The sequence below is a fragment of the Chelonia mydas genome, chromosome 16, assembly GCF_015237465.2.
Source record: "Chelonia mydas isolate rCheMyd1 chromosome 16, rCheMyd1.pri.v2, whole genome shotgun sequence".
NCBI classification, from domain to species: Eukaryota; Metazoa; Chordata; order Testudines; family Cheloniidae; genus Chelonia; species Chelonia mydas.
This window is the reverse complement of record NC_057857.1, coordinates 14866640-14887937: the sequence shown is the minus strand read 5'-3', so window position 1 is coordinate 14887937 and position 21298 is coordinate 14866640. Positions and strand designations below refer to the sequence as shown.

Below are 21298 nucleotides of genomic sequence, written 5' to 3'. Positions count from 1 at the left end.
CCAACAAAATTCCTGGAGACTGTCCCTACTGGGTTTTGCATTAGTACTAGAGGGGCTAAAACAGTGCTACTTCACCTTGAGTGGGTTGTGAAATGCAGGAAGTGTGTGGAGATGGAGTGCTTACAGCTTCATAAAAGCCTGTCCACATCAAACAAAAGCTTCCCCTCTCTCTTATACACATTAAATTACAAACCCTGCATTTTTAGGACTGTCCCTTTAAACTGAACTTACTCAATGTCACTCCTAGTTGACAAATGGGTGTCACTGTAGAGACACACGAGGGTAAAACTTCCTTGCTGCATGTATACACACAGCTGCTATTTCAACAAGCAACTCTGCTCCCAGATGTCACCCAAAACCCAAGATGACATTTTCTTGTCACACTGTTGCACATCTATTTAAAATAAGATTAGAAAGCTTTTAATCTGAAACATTGCTACATTCCATATTCCTAAGCGTCCTATTAGAATCAATGACAGTAACAGGACAAAGTACTGTACAACACATCAAACTAATATCAAGCTGCTACTTCAAATGCATCTTTCACAGTGCAGAGAAAATCCTTTACATCACTTGGGGGTTTCACGGAGGTCAGACGCATTAAAACGGAGAGAAAATGTTTTTCTGGATGCCTTTGAGGCATGCTTTAAAAACATTTGCTAAATATTTTCAAGTAAACACATACAAGACAAATTCACAAATGTTACTGACTGGAGCGGAGTGCCACTAAGAAAAGTATCTCACAGAGGCTAGTAAAAGTGTAGCTGACAGGAAGATCCGATGCCCAAAGCCATAAGATGAAAAGCATTAGTGCTTCTAGATGGATGTCATACTTCAAATACAAAGGCCAGAAGTCTTTCCTATAAATTGTATTCAGTTGTGATAATTTTTATAGTAGGCTTTGCAAAAAATGAAGAAAAGAAAGCCCTTGCTCCCCACCACTTTACTGAGCATGACAGCTAACAGTATTTGTGCTGTACTCTCCCAATTTTTCATCTGAACTCACTTTCTACTTCCCCATCAGGCTCAGACTGGACCCATGATTCTTGGAATTTCAGTGAGGTGAGCATGCACATCTGTCACTTGACGGGTCAAATATACTAGCCTGGTCACAAAAAAAAAAGACTGACTTCCATTGACTTCAATGAAAGCTGCACTGGTTTAGACCAAGGACTGCATTTGGCCAATACATCATCTTCTCTCTTACATAAGTGGGCTGGGCAAGAGGCATCCTTTAACAGCATCTACATCCAATCCACATGGAGCTGGTATAATGCAAGCTTGTTTTTTCTGGATACATGCTGAAAAATTCTTCCACACAAACCACAGTGAAGCAGATAAAACAGTTTATTAAAGAGCAAGAACAATTATTTCATAAAAATAAGCATTAAGTGTTTTTAAAAAAGGAAGCAGAACTGGTATTTCAAAGGAAAGCTGATCTGATGCTTGATCATGAAGAGGATCCACAAACGGAGCAGCTCTAAATTGGCTGACCACAGAATTGGTGGAAGGGGCTCATGAACATCCCCTCTCAGCTTCTCCAACCACTGAACCCAGAAGTGGATCTGTGAAACAGCAGCACAACACAACAGTGAAAGCTAGAGCCCCCCTTCATCTAGATCAATCTAGAAAATCTCTAAAGCTTCCAAGAACCTCCATACCCATCAATGTGCCACTGGAAGCTTTTCAATAGAATGCATTGGCACTTCCTGCACCTTTCAACTGAGGATCTGAGAGAGCTTTAACAACACTGTCTCAACATACCTGTTAACTGGCTTATGTTTATTCTACTGATGGGGAAACAGAAGCACAAAGTTTAAATGACTTGCTTAAGGCAACCCAGCAACTCAGTGGCAGAGTGGGGAATAGAAATAGGAGTCTTGCCGTCCAGGAGTACTCGAACCACTAGACAATAAAGCCTCATTTAGATCAGGAATATGATCTGGTATTCTGCATCACATTTCCATTTCTACTATGGGGATAAATATTTACCTATCCCTACTATGCACTTTGCAATCGAGAAAAAAGTACTGCATAATCCCCTGTAAAATAGAATTTTCAGTTAATTACACAGGAAAGGACACGATCAAGAAATTTGCCATCTAGATACTGAGCTGTGTATACTACTACTAAAAGGAGAAACGAGAGTGAATGAAATAAGAATCCTCCTTTCCTGCTTAAAATTTCAACTAGGATTAGCGTTTTAGTGTGCTTTCCAAAGCTTCCTTTCACACATCGTCTAGCATTTCTATTCTAGTTTTTTCTATATGTTTAATGAAAATCAGATATAAGGCAGTGATGGGTACTTACGAGTTAGATGATCCAAAGCCAAAGCCTGAGAGAAGTGCAAGATTAAAGAAGGATTATTGTTAAAGGCATAAGGAATGCATGCGAGACACAGTACGGTCACCCTCCCATAGTCACTTAGAACAGGGGTTCTCAACCTTTTTCTTTCTGAGCCACCCCCTCCCGCCCAACATGCTAAAAACTCCACGCCCCACCTGTGTCACAACAACTGTTTTTCTGCATATAAAAGTCAGGGTTGGCATTAGGGGGTTGCAAGAAGGGCAATTGCCTGAGGCCCCATGCCCCAGGGGCCCCTACAAAGCTACATTGCTCAGGCTTCGGCTTCAGCGCCGGCTGGTGGGGCTCAGGACCCTCAAGGCTGGCTGTGTTCTCTTGGATTCTGCCATTTAAGATTTCTGGGCAGAGATCCACCTGATGCCTGTTTAGCCTCTGCTCTCTCAAATTTGGGGTAAAGCCCAATAGGAAACTGAAACATGCATTTATTGTAATCAGAAAGGGGAAAATACACCTCTCAATTCTCCTCCCGCTCCCAGTTTTGTAAACCCCAACTGGTCAACAACAGACCAACGGAGCAAGCGTCACAGCTGAGTTTGAGGAGGACAGGCACAGGAATATGCTAGGTCTCTCCCGCTTCACTCTCTGACAGGGACATTTCAGCTCCTCATACCTCCTCCACTTGACCCAAAGCCAGAGAATCCACTGCTTTGTGCGCCAAAACCAGTCGTCTGTTGGGATAGCGACCCGAATGTAGGAGCATTTTGATTTGCTAGGGTGCCAAATGATGCAGTATTGTTACTGGTGCCACCAAAACTGCAATTCAAAGAGGAAAAAACACAGAAATATTTCATCACTCAATAAAGGAAGACCACGTGTCTGCCCCCACCCCCTTAAAGCAACACCCCCTGAAGCCCACAGAACCTCTTTTACTATATACCCACTCACTGAGAGATGCTTATTTCTTGGTTTTATTAAGAATCTTGCACAGTACTACAGCCACCCCTCTGCCCACCTGCCCTTCAGAGGGAACAAGAAGTGAGCACATGGAGAAAAAGTTCATCTTAACACACGACAAGCAACTGTGGTGCATTTTCATGCCACGAAATCCCAACTCCTGCCATCATGGGGAATATAATAAATTACACCCCCCCCCCCACCACCACCACTTTTTATCCATCCAGCTCAAAAGTGCTGCATCATTACTGTACCTTACAGAGGGGGAAAACAGAGACAGAGAGGTTGTGAGATTTGCCCAAGGTCACATAGCAAGGGGTATGACAGCCAGGATTTTGAACCCAGTCTCTTGTTTCCCAGGCCAGTGCCTTATTCAGTGAACAATGCAGCCCTCCCATAAAGCCTTCTCCAGCCTTATTCCCTTTCTCCTCCCTATCTCTTTTGAAGTATGCCTCATTCTGCTTCCTTCCTGAACCTCTCCTTGCCTTTGACACTTCTCTCTCACTTTACCTATTAGAACACTTAATTTATTTACCTCTTTGTATTATTAACTTGATAGCTTTTGGGGACACAGTCTGTATGAAAAATGATACTCAAATGTAGCTTTATAGAGAGAAACCAGATCTACCCTTCCCCACTCACCCATTTAACCAAGCATTGTACAGGCAAATATTTCCTTTTTAAAAATAACTCACCACCACCAGTATCACATCAATGAAATGCCATGATAATTCTGTCTAGCATGGTTCTCACTGGCACCAACACCCTCTCACAATTTTGTATGCTATATTTATGCTTGAAAACAATGGGCTTATATCACTGATATAGTATCTGGAACTGGGAATAGTGTGGGCATGAGCTATCCAAGTTTCTCATCACAAAGCTCTGACAATGCACCTCAGTACTGAGTAATGCAGCCAGTGACGCTAGTCAAGTTAAACAGCGTGCTTGTTTCCTGATGTTGATAAAATGTCAAGTAGGTAGTAGGCTGAGCCCAGCAAGCTCCATTCATTTGTGACGCTCAGTCTGAACTGACAGTGAATTAATCCACTTCTCCATCCATTCAGATCAAGGGTACGTTCTTGGAAGCATCAAAACATACATCTCGAAAAGAGACAGCCCTTGCAGAAGTGCTTCATGCAATTCTCTTGATAAAGAAAAGTAATCCTCTCTGCCTTGCTCTCTTTGTTTAAGAGAGAGTTGTCTATGCAGGTAGTTTCCATATATGGTGTTAGATTCAGACAGGCATTTCAGTGACTTTGCCTTTCAACACTTAAGCCTGCTAGCCACTTACGGCCCCGAACAAGATTCTTGATGTGGCTAGTTGCAGATGGCCTTGGCTCTTGATTGTAAATGAAGCGTGGGCTATATTGCTTTTCTTAGTATTTTTTAAAGAGTGGGAGGAAGGGCCAGTGGTTGACAAGGTTTTTATGACTGTTCTGTCTCCCCAGGCTCTGTGCCTCTATCAAATAAACCATCTCTACTAGCTATCAAAGGAACAGGACGTAAAATTAGCAACAAAGAAACCTGTGGTTTAACTGCCTCAATCTTTCACTGGCTACTACAGGCTGTTGAAAGAGACTAAGAGAGGTAAGAATACAAAAAGCTAGAAAAATTACAAGTCATTGCCATTGACTTTATTTTAATGGTGTAAGTTCCATTTCTAGAGCTGGAGATGCCACCTGTTAACACCTTAACCTATCAATCTGGTTTTGACCAAACTCCTCTCCCAGATTCTCAGGGATTTTCTCATGGTGTGTCACTGTGATATTGAGAATTTGGAGGGAGTTGACATTAAAGTGGTGACAGTGAAGGACCGTCCCCATCCCAAGTTGTCTTTAGATTTGATAAGGAACTTTGCAGGTATCAAGAAACAGAAACTGCTTTTTGCTGCACTTCCTCAAACCAACATAAACTGTTGAGAAATGATGCAACTAACCACATGACTGAGTTTGCAACACTGTCTAATGGGCTGAGCACAAGACTGAAAGGAGCTGAGTACTAATCCTACCTCCAACACCTTGGGAAAATGACTACCTGGATTTCAGCTTCTCAACCTGTCTCTGTCCCTCCCACCCCCGTGTTGTGATGGGGGGGTGGGGAAGAGGGGCAGCGTGGACAGATTCCACTATTGTGGTGGAAGAGGGAGTTGACAGGAAAAGTTTGGGCACAACTGATTTAAGCCAATTCATAGATACTAAGGTCAGAAGGGACCATTATGATCATCTAGTCTGACCTCCTGCACTACTCAGGCCACAGAATCTCACCCACTCACTCCTGCGAAAAACCTCACCTATGCCTGAGGTATTGAAGTCCTCAAATCATGGTTTAAAGACTTCAAGGGAGGGATTTCAATGCTTCCTAAGGAATTTGGACACCCAATTCCTTTTTTTTTTTTTTTAAAATAGGGACACCAAATCTCTTGGAATAAGATTTTCAAAGCTGCGTAAGTCTCTAACTTCTAAGGTTGTGAAGAAAACTGAGTACAAGTCATTGAAGTGCTTGCTTCCCAAGTCTTCAATTCCTTAAACAAGAACTCTCATTGAGATGCGAATAGCTACATTCCTGAAAATAGAAAAGGAGGACTTGTGGCACCTTAGAGACTAACAAATTTATTTGAGCAAAAGCTTTTGTGAGCTACAGCTCACTTCATCGGAAGGCTTGGGGTTTTTTCCCACTGGATCCTGCAACACAGTTCGCCAAGACTTCTTTGCAGAAAAGGATTGGGACTGATTATTATGGGATGTGTACGTACAGGAAAGGGTAGCCTTGAAAGCTAAGTATCTACCAGCAACTCTAAAGTGTGGGGTGGGTCATTTGCTGCTTCACAAGGTATGAAGCCATGTACTTGCTAGGTGGCACAGGGAATACATAAAGTGCTATCTGCTGCGAGATAAGATTTCAGTGCCATGTAAGTGATCAAAGATGAAGAAAAAAAACAAAACAGGTAACAATCAGTACTCCATCTCTGGAATTGACCAAATATTACTGTGCAGGGATGAGCGATCATACTGAACTCTTCTCAAAATCTCTATCCCATCCCAAAAGTGGGGATGATTCTAGAGATTAAACATATTTATCATTCCACAGGGAAAAGAAATAAGCCCTCTTGCTTGGTACATTTAGAACTAGACTGGAATGCACACTAACAAAAGTGCAAATAGGAAACAAACTGGCACTCAGATACATGGGCTAGATGGCCTAGGTCTTTCCCACTTCAGTATTCTAGGATTCAATTTGATAGTTTCCAAATTGAAATGAGAACCTGTTACTTTCACTAGGACCAGCATGGTTGGAATCATAAACTACTGGTTTTTGCTGTTTTCTTTTCAGGTGGGCTTTTCTAATGAGGAAGCCCGTTGCTCAGCGATCAACCCTAGATCCCTAGACCCTTCTTTATTTGCAGAATCTACTGGATACAGAATGAAGCATAAGAGTTTCACACCTAGTAAGAACACTGATTTCCCAATCCCTAGACCCTCTTTGGCTTACCCAAATCCTCCGGCGTTGGCTGCGGCTGTACCCTCGCCGAACACTTTGCCTCCCGTCGAGCCCAGAGGGCTTGTAAAGGCTGGGGCTGAACCGAATGCTGGCACCCCTCCAAACCCAGGGGACCCCCCGAAAGTGGGAGGGCTGCCAAACACTGGAGCAGCACCGAAGCCACCTGAGCAAAACAGAGGCAAAAAAGGGACAAGAACATCAAGTAAACAATAACAGAGAAAAAAAGAAAAACAGTTAGATTTCTAAGGAGACAGATTCTAGAATGAGGGCTGACATTCCTGTACATGGTCACAGCATTATCTATGGAACTTACAGCTGTGACAAAGCTTCCAAAGTGCAGCACATTTTATTACAAAAGGCATGGGTAGGAAAGCTCGTGAACGCCTTCCAAAACCAGCCCAAAGAAACAGACTATCCAGTGGGCAAGTGCAGTTTGGGTTGCTTGAGCAGTTGCTTGAGCTCGATTCCCAGAATTACATTTTAGAGAGCACAATTTTCAGTTTAATAGGGTTCTGTAGCTACACAAGGATATATATACAATGTACAAAGCCCACTAACATATACTCATGCCTGTATGGTGCGTGAAGGAATCAAAACAGTCTACCTGCTTTATATAAACTAGATGCTTTAATTGCAAGTTAGCGAGTATTCATGTTAACTGGGTTACACTGGCAATTAAAAATACATGTGGCAATAAATTATAGACTGATGCTTTTCATTTATTTAAACAATGCGCATGCATCCTTCATCAATGATCTCATGTTCCTTACTGCAGAAGGGAAGAGCTTAGCTTCTGCAGACAGTTTTACAAACCTAATCACCAGAAATTAGATAAATTACTAAGGTCTGAAGGAACTCCTGTGCAAAAAACCAGGATGAAAAATTCCCTGCATAGGTTGGTTCTACTGACAACACCCCCAACAAAATGCAATAGGAGCTATTTTACCATAACTATATATCTGATATGAAAGATAGCTTATACACAAGCCTGTTGGATCAACAATATTGTTGTGCTGCATACAGATCCTTAAAAACAATGGAAGGAATCTCTATGCAATGGGTAAGATTTGCTCTTCTCTACCTATGTTCTTATACGCTACCCACCATAGCATCTGAGCACCTCAAACAATAAATTTAACTTTAAAGGACTAATGAAGGAAGGAGATTTTTTTAACCCACAATTAGAGATGGGGAACTAAATCATGGGGATTAAGTGCCTTGTTCATGGTCGTGCAAGAAATCAGTGGCAGAGCCAAGAATTAAACTAGGCCACAAGTTCCCATTCAGTGTCTTAACCTCCTCCTTCTACACAATCTAATAAAAACCTTTTATTAGGATTTTTCTACTCTACATTCACTCTGTTGATACTGTTTGCCTGTTTAGAACCGACTACATGGATCTCAAAGGGCACATGCTGGTTTGTTTGATTACGGCTGAGGTTTGGAATAACACCATGCATTTTAATACCCTGGGTGAAATTCCAGTCCAGGCCAAGATAATGGATACTGTCTGGTTGTAAACACAAAGGTCTAGAAAAAATAAAAGCTGGGGCTGAATTATTGAAACACAGATCAGATATCCGGTTACACTTTCTTTCTAGAGACACAGGTCTTTACCTAGCTCCTTGGAGCTTAGTTCTGGACTGGACTCTCTTGTATACTGTGTGTTAATGGACATAAAAATGAGAAGGTGATGCAATATACAGACAGCAAACCAAGAAAAAGAAAGTTCTGTAGCAAGTCATGCCCCTTCTTCATCCCACACTAAATAGGAAAGGAAACTACTGACTATTTGTATGGTGTCTAACACCTAGAGTTGGATGGGGAAAGGACTTCAAGGAGGTTCCACATCAGTAAATCGCCTTCTGCAACAACCTGTCAGGAAATCCTATCTCAAGATTTATTTTGAAACAGGAATTAGAGAACTCTCTCCTTTCCTTCAATAAGGAAGGAGAGAGGAGAATCATTCACTGAAACTACCTATTTCCAACACCCAAAATGAAAGACACAAGGCTAGCCTGACAGGCAGAATGCTTGCTACCTATCACACTGAAAGTAGTATTTAGGAAAAACACCGGATATTGTTACTGGGGTTAGTAGCATCAACTGACAGTATTAGCTACCTCACTTACCCAAAAGCAAAGCCACCACTAGTGCCACAGCTGCCATGTTAAAATACTATCCCATGAAGTACCATTTTTGTAAGAGGTACGTTGGAGCATCATTCTCTGAATTCTATGGCGCCAACCTTTGTATAGCCTTTTTCCCAGGAAACTACAAGTTGCAAGGGTGCCAACTGGAGGAGTATTCTAAGGTTACAGGAAAGAACCCTTGTTTTGTATAACCCTTTGGTTTTCTATTTTTGTTTGGTAATTATCAAGGCAAACACCTTGTTTGGTTGAAACAGACTTCATATCACAGTCACCATTACTCCCATTGTTTGCAGCAGGCAAATTACCATGGAATAGGAAAAAGGATTAGGCAAGATTTCCAAGAACGTAATAGTCAACAGAACAGCATGAAGGACCATGTATTTCAGTGTTCACTATAGACTAATTACAGACGAGAAAGTGCCACATGTGTAACAGCAAGGTCAGACTGATTTTAAAAAAGTAGATCTGAAGCTTTCCTGACTTGGACTTTTTGGGGAAAGTCCCACCAAAGACTCTGGTGCATACAAGGCCATGGTGAGTTTATCACAGAACGGGTTACACAAGAAGGAATTTGGGATCATCAATAGGCAAAAACACCCAGTTCAAAATAAGTTCTATAAATCACATTGCATGTTACACTGTCAGTGAGCTATATAAGCCTGGCACGAATGCTCACAGCTCACTTCCCTACAAATGGAATGGCAGTTTCTGCAATGAACCCTGTGAAGATAAAGTCTACTCAGTGTTTTTGTGCAGTTCAGGTTCTAAATCATTAAGTTTTGAATCTAGCATCTGAATTTCCACTTGTTGGGACCTGTTTTTTCGAAGGAGATAGATGGTACCATATGGTGGAGTATCATGCAGAGGCAATACTCATGCATATGATCTTCCATACACTGGGTATAGATCTTTGACCACTGGAACACACTACTCAATATCTTACAAGTAAGTGTGGGTGTTTATAGCGGGTTTGTTAATACAATACCTGCTTTGGTTGGACTAGAGAACCCAAAGCCTTGAGCGGCCACGGTCCCGCCTCCAGAACTGAAAGTGCCTGTAGGTTTCTGTTCTCCATAAGATGAGTTGCCAAATCGAAAGGTCTTGGCCCCATTGTTTCCAAATAAGCTAGAGGTATCTAGAGAGATGAAGGATACTCGTGAAGCTCATAAGAGACAAAAAGAAGCACTTTCCCAAAAAGCACATAATGAATGTTATATCCAAAATGATAGTCTATGGAGAGAAACTGAGCTTTTCCTAATCCCTGTTCGAATAAACTGCACTAGTAGCCACTTCACTGTCTCATTCTCCACTGTCAACAAGACAAACATAACTACTGTCATCTCCAGCGTTGACCAGCTGGTGTGTGACTTTTTTGCACCATCTTGCATTGCACTAAGTGGAAGTCAATCCTTCAAATCAGAAATTGTGGTCACTGGAAACAGCCACTCATGGTGACACAAGTTTACCATCTAGATTTCATGCCTTGAAAAGAATGGTTATGTGACCTAGAGTAACTGATTCTTTGAGACGTTGTAGTCACTGTGGAGCCTACTGTAGGTGCAAATGCACCTTTCGCATATAAGTTTAGAATCTTTTGAACAGCCACGTCTCTTGGGGCCCTGCATGCGTCCTGTGCCTATTCATGCTCCTGTGAGGGATGATAAAGGTTGGAGTAGCCACGACCCTCCCTCTGTTCCCTCACAATTCGTAGCCCATGTTAGCGGAGGACTCCAAAAGCAGAGATGGAGGGCAAGTCATAGGATCCACACTAATTACAACATCTCGAAGAACCACAGTTAATGTAGGGAAAGTGATCATTCTCTCTTCTTCTAGTACGTCAGTATGGCTCCCACAGGAAGTGACTGGCAAGCAGTATCCTCTTCAGGATGGAGGAGTGCCAGGTTCATCAGTCAACCAGGAATCTGAATACTGTTCTCCTGAATCTGGCATCGGATCTATCAGCCAAGTCCAATGCATAGTGCTTTACAAACAAGAGTGGATTGCTTCAACTAGCAGCCTTGCATATACGCATTCTGGCACATTTTGGAAACAAGTCGAGGCTGTTGCTTGAGGTCTGGTAGACTGATCCTTGACAGAGAGTGGGGAGCTCATAATAGTACGATATACTGAGCTACTGTCTTTGGGATAAAATAACAGACTGGCGAGCTCCAGCAGCACCAAGAGTGCAATGGCGGCGGATTGGACTGGTGCTGGCCAGCCTGTGGGTGGCACATCCACTGCAGGTGCTGCACTCAGCATATGACGCGGTGTTTGGGGTCTCTTTGTCCTGGGGTCGGTGCCGAGGATGTCTGCCCCATCTATGATGCCAAGGAGGTGCCTGTGGGGGCACGCGCGCCTGGTGCTGACACGGTTCTTTTTGATCTCCTCTCTTCACTGGAACCAGAAGTGAACCTTGTTGCTGAGGCATTTGCTGAAGAAATGCTCCTTGGTTCCACCTTGGATGAGATCTCCCTGAGGTCTGAGGCCACCTTCATGGATTGCTCCAGGAGGTGCAGTTTGAGCCTTACATCCCTTGATTTTTGGTACAGGAGGAGGAGCAGCGAACGGAGCATTTACCAGTGATGTGTCCTTCCCTGAGGCAGAAGAGACATCAGCTATGCTTGCCTATTGGGGGCAACAGACTGTTGCCTGAAGGGCAGGGTTTAAACCCTGAGGGCTTAGAGTTTCCATTTCCAATGGTTGCACGACCTCACTTTGCTGTAGAGTGGGTCTCCCCCTACAGTCTCTTCTCTCTTACCATCCCTCCCCCCCCCCCCCCCCCCCCCCCCCCCCCCCCCCCAACTCGGAAAGGTCCAACTAAATGGTAAAATCGATAACTAAACTAACACAAGTGAGGAACAGTTTTCACAGCAGTTTTTTGAAGCTCAGACGAATGCTGAAGCAGGTCAGACCCTTGCTAGCTTCCGCCTCACTACCATGGGTGGTAAGAAGGGACTGAGAAGAGGGCACGGACTGCTCTGCCTGTTAGGCTCCCTGACAGGGGAACACAAGGAGGCATAGGGTGCATACATGGCTGATGGACACAGCTGTTCCAAAGATTCCAAACTCACATGTACACATCTACATTGGGATCCACACTGACAAATACTTGAAGAAGAACTAAAGAGTCTTAGCCATTTTGGCAGGAAGAGCCAGGATTTCTTGACATGACACGCTGCAGTATAACTTGCAGCTGCAGTTGTGCTCTTACAGCCTCACTGGTTAAACAGGGCCTGAGGTTTTTTATCTTCCATGAGGCAGAACTCAGTTTATGGCTTCGGTAGTCAAATGACCCTGAATGGCCTAAGTTCTTCTTTGGTGAACTATTTGTTTTCCATTAGCATGAAGATTAATTTTAAAGTTAGAGATGGGTGAATTTGCAAGGACAAACAATTGCCCACAGCCTTTAATGCTGGTAGACTGTTAAAAGGGTACGAAGGGACCAGATTACTTCTTCAGCAGGTTTAAATGGTCTTTTCAACTATACAGAGCTAACGTGGCTGCTTTCCTCTCCTCCCTACTTCCACCTGCTGGCAACTGCATTGCTCCCTTTCAGCCAACCTACCCACTAGACGCTCTTCTCCTATTTCCCTGCTAGCTGCTTGGACAAATTTACAAGGGAAGAATAATAAAGGCACTCGAAGCTCCTAATTTAGTAAAAGGTATAGCTGATCAGAAAAAAGGCTTCTAAATTTTGTTTAAATATAGATGTACTTGTTAACCTGCTTATGCAGACCACTGAACAGTCTGCAACAGATACATGTATAATGTTATGGTACTCCAAGTATTCCAAACTGATTTTCAATTCTGGAGACTGGTGGGCATGATATTCAGTCAGTTTCACAGGGAATTACAAAGACCAGCTAGTTCAGAAAACTCAGACTGATGCAATTTTAGTCCGATAGCCCTGACAATAAAAAACTTTACACTAACAGCCAATAATTTGAGCCTGGCACTAACTACTAGATCCAGAGGCAAATTTCTGAGGAATCGGATTAGCTTTTTCCCACTCCTCAATATACACAAACATCTAAATAGCCTACCAAATCCTTAGTAGCTTCCAGAGGTTCTCTCTCGGTTTTAATATTTCATGACCAACACAATGCAGATTCCTAAAGAAATGAAAAATCACCCCTCTACAATTGGCCTTTAAAAGGCATCTTTTGCCTTGCCTTGACTGAACAGGCTTAAAGTCAGCCCCCAAGACAGAACAGCTTGTCCAGGAGTAACACGTTGAATATGTTTAAAAGACCATCTTTTTACAGCATTAACTACATTGGTTGCCCTGTAAAACATTCATGTGAATTAAATGCATTCTGAGATTTCATCATTTCTTTGATATCTTATCTTGCATGTGAAAAGTGACTGAAGGCCTGAGAAATTTTCTGCCAGAGATTTAGTATATTTTCTTATGCATACAGAAATTCATCTGAAAGAGGAAAATGGTGTCTCAATATTACTATGCTCATTTCTACTGACTTAGTTACGCTCAAGCCCACGATCCTTAACTATTTGTACATCTGGGATTTGTTCTTCTATTGATTTATGCAGATCAGTGGATTGAAATCCTCTTGCAGCGAAAATAACTCACGTCTCCTTCCGCTACTCACCCACTCCCCATGCACCAGTTGCTTGATTAGTCAATAGATTTCTGATAATTTGTTAATTAATAAAAAGAAGTTAATGTACTTTCCATTTGAGAGACACACTGGGACTTGAGTCCTGAAGGTAATAATTTTGGCTTTGGCATTAGAGAGAAAAGGCACCATTCCAGCTGCAAACACAGTGCGGTATTAACAAGGTTGTGTTTGAAATGACAGACTTGCCTTTGCAGGTAAGAAGTGTTACTGCTTCCTTAATGGGTCAAAAATGCTACTAGACCTAAATGGGGAAAATCTAAGGATCTTGCTTAGACCGGGGTTGGGGAGAGGGGCGGAAGAGGGGAGCAAAAAGGACACAGATCCCCAATCTCTATTCCAAGGAGAAACATCTGAAATGAAGTTAGATGAAACTGGATTTCATGCCATTATAAACCTCTATCTAGATTTTTTTTTTGTGTCCTTCATGTAGTATCTGATCACATTACAAAGTAAAAATATTCAAACAGGAGGACAGATCTTTGGTCTTGCTCCCCCTCTCCTCCTGCCCTTTCCCAAAGGGATGTTAAGATAAAGTTTTCAAAAGTTACCTAGGAACCTACATCCTGTTGACTTTCGAAGTACCTAAGTTACTTCTGAAAATGGCTGTAAGTGCTTTTAAAAATGTTATCCCTGCTAACCAGTGGCAGGAATCAAGCTACACATACAGCACTTCAAGAACTACAACCCAGAAATGTATGAGTTGAACTTTCCAGGGGAAGATGGTTTTGTCCTTGAAAATTTTGACAAGTCTGTATGGTAAACAACTCTACTTTGATCGGCAGTTTCCCTGGGGGAAAAGTGGGCCATTAAATGACCTCTGCGTTTTATGCTTATGAAAGTAAGAGCTATGTAGAAGGGCATGTCAACTTGTCTCTTTAGTACAAGTCAGGAGAAGGTCCTTAAAATCAAACTACGCCGAACTCAGTACTGTAAAAGAGAAGAGGCTAGCACTTGGAGATGCATGTAGATATACACGTCAGAAGGCTCCAGAGCTTGCTGTAGATTAGGCTGTAGTTAACAGGCCGCACTGTGCTGCGGAGCATGCCTCACTTCCACTCAATAGCTCCCACTTTCAAGTTTCCTTTTTCACTGTTACTCAGACATTAAACACGCTCTCTCTCTATTTATAAAATCTGAAATATAATTTCTCTCTAAATTTAAAAAGCAAAACCTTGCTGGGTGAAAGTGCGAGGACTGTCTACAGCTATGTGACCCATCTACACTAGCTCTGAAATGTTTTGAAGTGGAGCAGAACACTTGTCCAGAATGAGTGCAATTATACTGGTACTGGAAATGCTTATGAATTATTAGAGGCACCTAAGGGTGTGCACATCCATGTCTTTTTTTTTTTTTTTAAAAAAAACATGAGATCCAGCCTCCGGACCCAACAGTGGAGATGCTAGTTTTCTAAAGCAGAAGGGACTTCACAGTCTCAAGATAATCTCATTTTCAATCCTTGCTTACTCATTCCGAGATTTGAAAGTAAAATCACCAGCACCACCTCTGGTCTATGGATTAAAAGAGATGGGATGTTTGTACAGAACTACCTGGGATCTGAATAGTAAGTGGATTCATAAATTGAATACATCTGTTGTATTTAAGTGCAGTGCTCGTGCTTGGCTCATAAATATCTTGTATCATACATCAATATGAGAAAGACTGCTAAGATACCCTGAGAAAGGCAGGTTCCTGGCTTCTCTACCATTAGTAGCAAGAATAAATATTTTAACAACAATTTTTGCATAGTTTCCAGCTACAAAATGACAGATCAACAAAAGAATGCAAGAAATCAAAATCACAGGAGAGGAGAGTGGTAACTGTGGGACTCTGCAGTAAGTAAAAAATACTGCAGAGGAGAAATAAACAAGGTTTTAACATCCAAATTAAAAGCTGAAGTTCACTGGTAAGAACTGACAGCACTGAATTTAAGACAATTATATTTTGGTACTGAAAATCCCTACAAATCTGCATGCTCTCTTCATACTTCTCCCACCTGTGCACATGGCTGTTGAACAGGGAAATAGTCCACATAATTTTGCACAAACCTGCAAAGGAAAGTAGATTTTGGGAAAGGTACACACCCACCGCCCCCTTCCAGCACATCCCCCTCCAACCAGTTCCCTCTGTTACTTATTAGGCCTTTCATGCTATCATGGAAATTACCCAAGGACAAAACTACCACCACCAAAGCAAGATGGAAGCTCAGTACGTTTTATACTCATTTCCTTTACTTACTCTGGGAAGCTGCAGAGCCAAATCCTCCAGTGGCAGAACTGAAGGGGTTTTTATTGGCTGCATCCTGGCTTGGCTTTCCTCCTAGGCCACTGAAGAAACCTCCACTTCTTCCACCACTTCCAGACCCAAACAAACCCCCAGCAGAAGTGGATGACTGCTAAAAAAAACAAAGGGCACAAGGCAAGAAAGCATTATAGGTCACTGTAAAAAAAACACATATGATTTTGACTGACCTATTTCCATTCACAATAGTGATACAAAAGGGACGAGATGGTGGTCTCCTAAGGTTGAACAAAATCAGCATCTACTTAGGTCTCTCTCAACCTTTAGTGACACTGGAGAATTGTACAGTTATAACTTGCACCAGTTGGATGCACCAGGTGAAGCTGCAATGGTGCATCACATCCACGCTAGCCACCCTGTCTCACATCCACATAGTGCACTTGCAGGGCCTACCAACTGTTGCAACCAGCCAACAATTCCATACACAGCTCACTGGCCCTTCCCTGGAGCAGGTGCATAATGAGTCCATGGTATGTGTATTGACACCTGTTCACACTGTTTTGTTCTGTTGTCTGTTTCAAATGGCTGTCTTGCACAAGAGTCCATGCATGCTGCAGGAGGGGCAGAGGCTATGTCCTCTCACTCAGATGCCATAGTGGTACATCCCTGAATAATCAAACATTACTGATATAGCCTTGGATAGTTTTTACTTACTGACTGTAAAACAGGTTCTATTTTGCTTGATACAACCAAAGTACTTTGGACCAATCTGTTTGCAAATACAGGGCCCTACCACGTACACTGAGACAACACACATTGTAGTTACCTGGCCAAAGACAGCGCCCCCAGTGTTGGCTGCCTGTCCAAACACGGAACCTGTGTTGCTGGAACCAAAACCTGGCCAAAGGAGAAAGGGAAAGGATGCTCCGATATAATTCGATCTAGTGCAATACTATGGTACCAGACAATTTAAAAGGGATTGCCATTCAGTACTTCAGCAGAGAGTAGTTACAGAGGCTCCAGTAAAAAGAAGCAATGCACTTCAAGACCCAAATGATACTTCAGTTTTAACTTTATAATACTGAAAAGGTTATCACCAAATGGAGCTGGAATGACTAGGTACATACCAACACATGAATGGTATAAGACATAAGGGTAAATATCATTTACATTTTATTTGAAAGTCATTATCCCCTCTTCCACATTTAAAACAAACAGAAAATAAAATCTGTTTTAGTGTTTGGGCTGTGGCTAATAATACTGAATTTCCAACTGGATTTCTGTTAATGTCACTGTAATGCGGCAATCTATGAACAAATGCTGTAGGATTTTGATTTCCCTTGTGTAGAGAGGATTTGAGCTTTGTTACCTAAAGATTCCAGTTAAAGATAATGAAATGTTTTGATTAAAAAGAACTCACGACTCCATTTCCCAGTTCACTTAAATACATACTTTGTAATAAGATTTGAAGTCTCTATAATTAGAAGCACCTTCCTTTAGCAGGAGTCGCCCAGACTTAAGTATTCTTTATTACAATAGTTAATGCAAGAGGCAGGTCTCCTATAGTCCCATCTGTTATAATTAAATTAGACTAATTAGTTTTATTGGAAATACATTTTATCTAATATTACTTTGCAGTTAGCACCTTTCATTCAAGGCTCTCAGAAGGCTATAACCCTGCCTGAACAGAAAAGCAATTTGCTTTAGTAACATAGGTAACAAGAGAAAGATTGGCAAACAACGTTCTGGCCTGTGTAAACATTCAATTTATCGGCACAGGCAGGGACTCTGAATACACATTTCCCCCCTTGTTTATTTGCAAGATATTTCATAAAGGAAAAGAATACTTAGCTAGGTGACTAGTTCCCCATTAACCCACGGCTCTGGGGTGGCTAAAGGTATCTGGTTTAGTCCCTCGGATCCTTATATAACAGTACATCTATATGCTCTGACTGCATGTATGCAATACAGTTCACTTAAGAGAGTCCTTTAGCTGTATTAATTTCCTCACTGTTACAGGCTTACCTTAGATCTCTGTTTACTTTAATGTAATGCTCTGAAGTCCTTAAATAGCCATTTAATTCTTTGTAATTTGAGACTACACTGAATCCAAAACACTTGAATTATTGGTCAATGAGCAGCACAATACACTGCTCAGAATCATGTCAAGGTACAGTTAGGAATGGGAACCTAAACTGGAACTTCTTTATTCAAACAGAGCTCCCACTGGAACTATTAGTATTAAAGCAGAATGTTTGTTCCCAGAAAGTTTCCAACTGCAGGTCTCACACATACCATTGGAGGTGCTATGTCCACTGCCAGCAGAAGGCATCAAAATTAGTCCTAATTTTCCCTAGGAAATACTGCTCATCTACCTCAACCTGACAGCTGTATTCGAACTAGACTACCCCACCATCACCACTCACTCTTACCTGAAGCTTGACAGAAGCTGAATCCAGCAGATGATGTAGTGGTGGTGGCAGTAGCGTTGTTACCAAACACTGATCCACCCTGTGCAAAGCCAGCACCCTGCCCAAAAACTGGAGCACTGCTTTGCCCGAACAGTCCACCACCAGTGCTGGCAGATGACTGGCCAAAAGAAAAAGAACTGGGACTGTTGGTGCTAGATGGTGCTCCAAAGACATTCCCACTGCTTGAAGCTGCGGTGGAGGAAGATGGCTGGCCAAAAACAGGCATTGTCCCAAACCCACTTTGAGTGAAGGTAAAACCACTTGAACTGCTTGCTGGCTGTCCAAAGGCTGGTGCTTGCCCAAATGCTGGTTGACCAAAGCCACCTGCAGCTGCTGTGCCAAAAGCAGATACACTGAACCCTGAACCAGCTACCTGAGTAGTAGCTGCAGTGGTGGAGACAGTGCTGCCAGTGTGTTGACCAAATGGAGAAGACGCTGTGGTAGCTGCTGTTAGCTGTCCAAAAACAGGAGTGGAAGGGGTGGTGGTCGTGTCACCAGCAGGCTGACTAAAGGCCGAAGCAGAAGAACTGGAATTTGGAGGCTGAGAGAACACTGCAGAACTTGAAGAAACAGCCCCAAATACAGAAGTACCTACAGCTGGGCTTTGAACAGACGTATCAATGTCCGCGGTGGTAGTCAACGTGCTTGTAATTTCTGCAGAAGGGGTGATGGCGACATCTGCTGCAGCTGTGGTCACTGAAATGTTCTGGTCCAGTGGGGCAGAGGTAGAGACTGGAGGAACTAACTCTGCCTTAGACTCACTAACACAGGTAGCTGTAGAGATTGTATCTGTGGAAGGAGTCAAGGAGGTGCTAGGACCTGTAACATCTGCATCTCCTGCTATAGACTGAGATAAAGCAGGTTCGTCTTTAACAGAATCAGACAGCTGTAACTGTGGTTGGGGTGTTTGTGGCTGAGAAGTTAGAGATGCAGACACAGTTGTTCGTGCTTCACCTTCAGATGGCTTTTCATCAGACAAATGTGGTAGCTTGACATCCCCTGCACCATTACTAGAAGCTGCTGGGGAGACAGCAGTTGGCGCTGAACTCAAAAGACTTCCAAATGACAGGGATGCTGAAGTGGGCAGAGTTGCAGGTACAGGGGTGGATGTTGTGATACTGTTTGCTTGTGGAAGCCCAAATGGAAAAGGAGGCTTGCCGCCACCTGAAGATCCTCCAAGACTAAATACCCCAGAAGACCCTGTGCTGGTTAACTGGACATTGCCAAATATACCGCCTGTGGTATTTGTGCTGACTGATGTGGATACTGTACTGGTGGCCACGACTAATGTTGAAGTGGCTTCCACGGGTTTCCCTAACTGCAGAGGGCTGTTAAAGGTAAATCCAGGAGGTATTGTGGATGTTTTAGTTGGCTGTCCACCAGCAATGCTGGTGGATGGAGCTTTAACACTGACCTTGGTGTTATCATCTGCTTGACCAACCCTTAATCCTGAGAAGCTCCCAAGAGTTTCCCCAGCCATATTATTCTGAAATAAATGATCTCCTGGCTTTGATGGAAGGACTTCCAGTTTGCCAGAGGTTGTGGAGGGAGCAGAAGTGGCAGTTGGAGCAGGTTTGCTGTTCATCTGGGTGGCATCTACAGAAGAGCCACTCGTCATGGAGACTCCTGAAACGTTGGCTGGCTTGATGGACCCAAAGTTAAATGAGCTCTCAGGAACTGTTCCAAATTTAGTACCCCCACCAAGTGAAAATGCATCAAGCTGACTTGACTCTTTAGCAGGGGCTGTCACTGCTACAGAGAGAGACATAAAAGGAATTAAAATGGGTTACAGGTTGCAACACTCGTTTATCATCTGTATAGTACCAGCATGTTGAGTGCTTTACAGACAGGTATGAAGAAAATTCTCCTACCTCAAAGACTTTACAGTCTCATGACTATCAGATGATTAACTATCCCTGCCACTTTCTCAAGCCCTGCTTTCATGAGGATAACAATGGCTATAACTGAGGCCCACTTCATTATAGATTGGGTTATAGCCATTTTACGTGCTCTTACTTCCTTCATTTTTCAACAGTTATAATTATCTAACTAAAAAGCCCACTCTGTTTACTACAGTACATTTTGCAGTTACCACCACTTTTTATACCTTTTATTTACTTAGCAAAAAGTTCTGGCATGCAGTGAAGAATTGGTAGTCTAAAGCAGTGGCTCTCAGCCAAGGTTGGGTCACAAAACCGTTTTCTGGCAGATGCTAAGTTTTCTACAGAATTAAGTCGTCTTATATAAAATCTTAGCTAAAAAGAGAGCATTAGCCACTTTTATCTAGTCTATCCTAAACTTTGAAATACTGAAGAAAAGCTCCCAAATGTAATTACATTTATTCAATATATAGTTATCAGAATGTGCAATTTAGAAAATTTTCAGTATAACTGTATATTTTATACATTTCAACACATTTATATGCCTTGACTGTAAATGCCTACTTTGGGCATAAATATATCGTACAATATGCTTAAATTATGTATTAGTTTTGTGGTATTTAGACAGAGCGTAAGAGACTTGATGGGGATCAGCCAATAAAAAGACCAAGTAGTTTTGGGACCACAGAGGGAGCAAAATTGAAAAGCCGTAATTTCTCTTCTATGCCCTTATTGACCCATATTTTTTAAAATAAATTAAAATGTCAAAGTGATACAGATTAATATATACTAGTAACAGACACTGAATTAGTATGACTCATTTCCTCATGAAACCTTAAGATCCTTACCAATTTTCTTCATTCAATTCTCATCTCCACCATAAATAGCTACCAAGGCTAGGATACTCTTGCTGACACAGGGAGAGTGGCATGAGGAACTGAAATTACTCATGTGCAATGCAGAGCACTACAAATAGTTCATTAGGCCTGCTGAACCTTCCAATCCCCCTTCACTACCATTACTTATCCGAATTTGTAAAATCTTGATCTGGAAATTGAAGATTAAATGAAATCAGTTCTTCCCCCTTGCAAGAGATGGAATAATTGCACTCTGATACAGCAGGGGCTCTTCCATCCAGGTAGTTATTGGTAAATATAA

At 42.3% G+C, this 21298-nt stretch overlaps 1 protein-coding gene across 8 annotated transcripts in view; it reads right to left on the bottom strand.

Annotated features, from left to right (window-relative positions):
- Window positions 1-1329: 1329 nt before the first annotated feature.
- Window positions 1330-21298, bottom strand: part of NUP214 (nucleoporin 214) — a 77030-nt gene continuing 57061 nt past the window's right edge. For 4 of the 8 annotated variants that reach the window (XM_007061048.4, XM_027823418.3, XM_043530676.1 and 1 more), the window contains 8 exons: window positions 18222-20012; window positions 16616-16686; window positions 15787-15943; window positions 9897-10046; window positions 6751-6922; window positions 2975-3117; window positions 2311-2335; window positions 1330-1565 (listed from right to left, as the gene is read on the bottom strand). In XM_007061048.4, coding sequence (XP_007061110.3) covers window positions 1532-1565; window positions 2311-2335; window positions 2975-3117; window positions 6751-6922; window positions 9897-10046; window positions 15787-15943; window positions 16616-16686; window positions 18222-20012 — 2543 coding nt within the window. In that variant the 3' untranslated portion in view covers window positions 1330-1531. Of the gene's footprint in view, window positions 1566-2310; window positions 2336-2974; window positions 3118-6750; window positions 6923-9896; window positions 10047-15261; window positions 15597-15786; window positions 15944-16615; window positions 16687-18221; window positions 20013-21298 lie in introns of those variants that run through there. The other 4 variants (XM_007061049.4, XM_043530678.1, XM_043530677.1 and 1 more) reach the window with 2 other exon arrangements.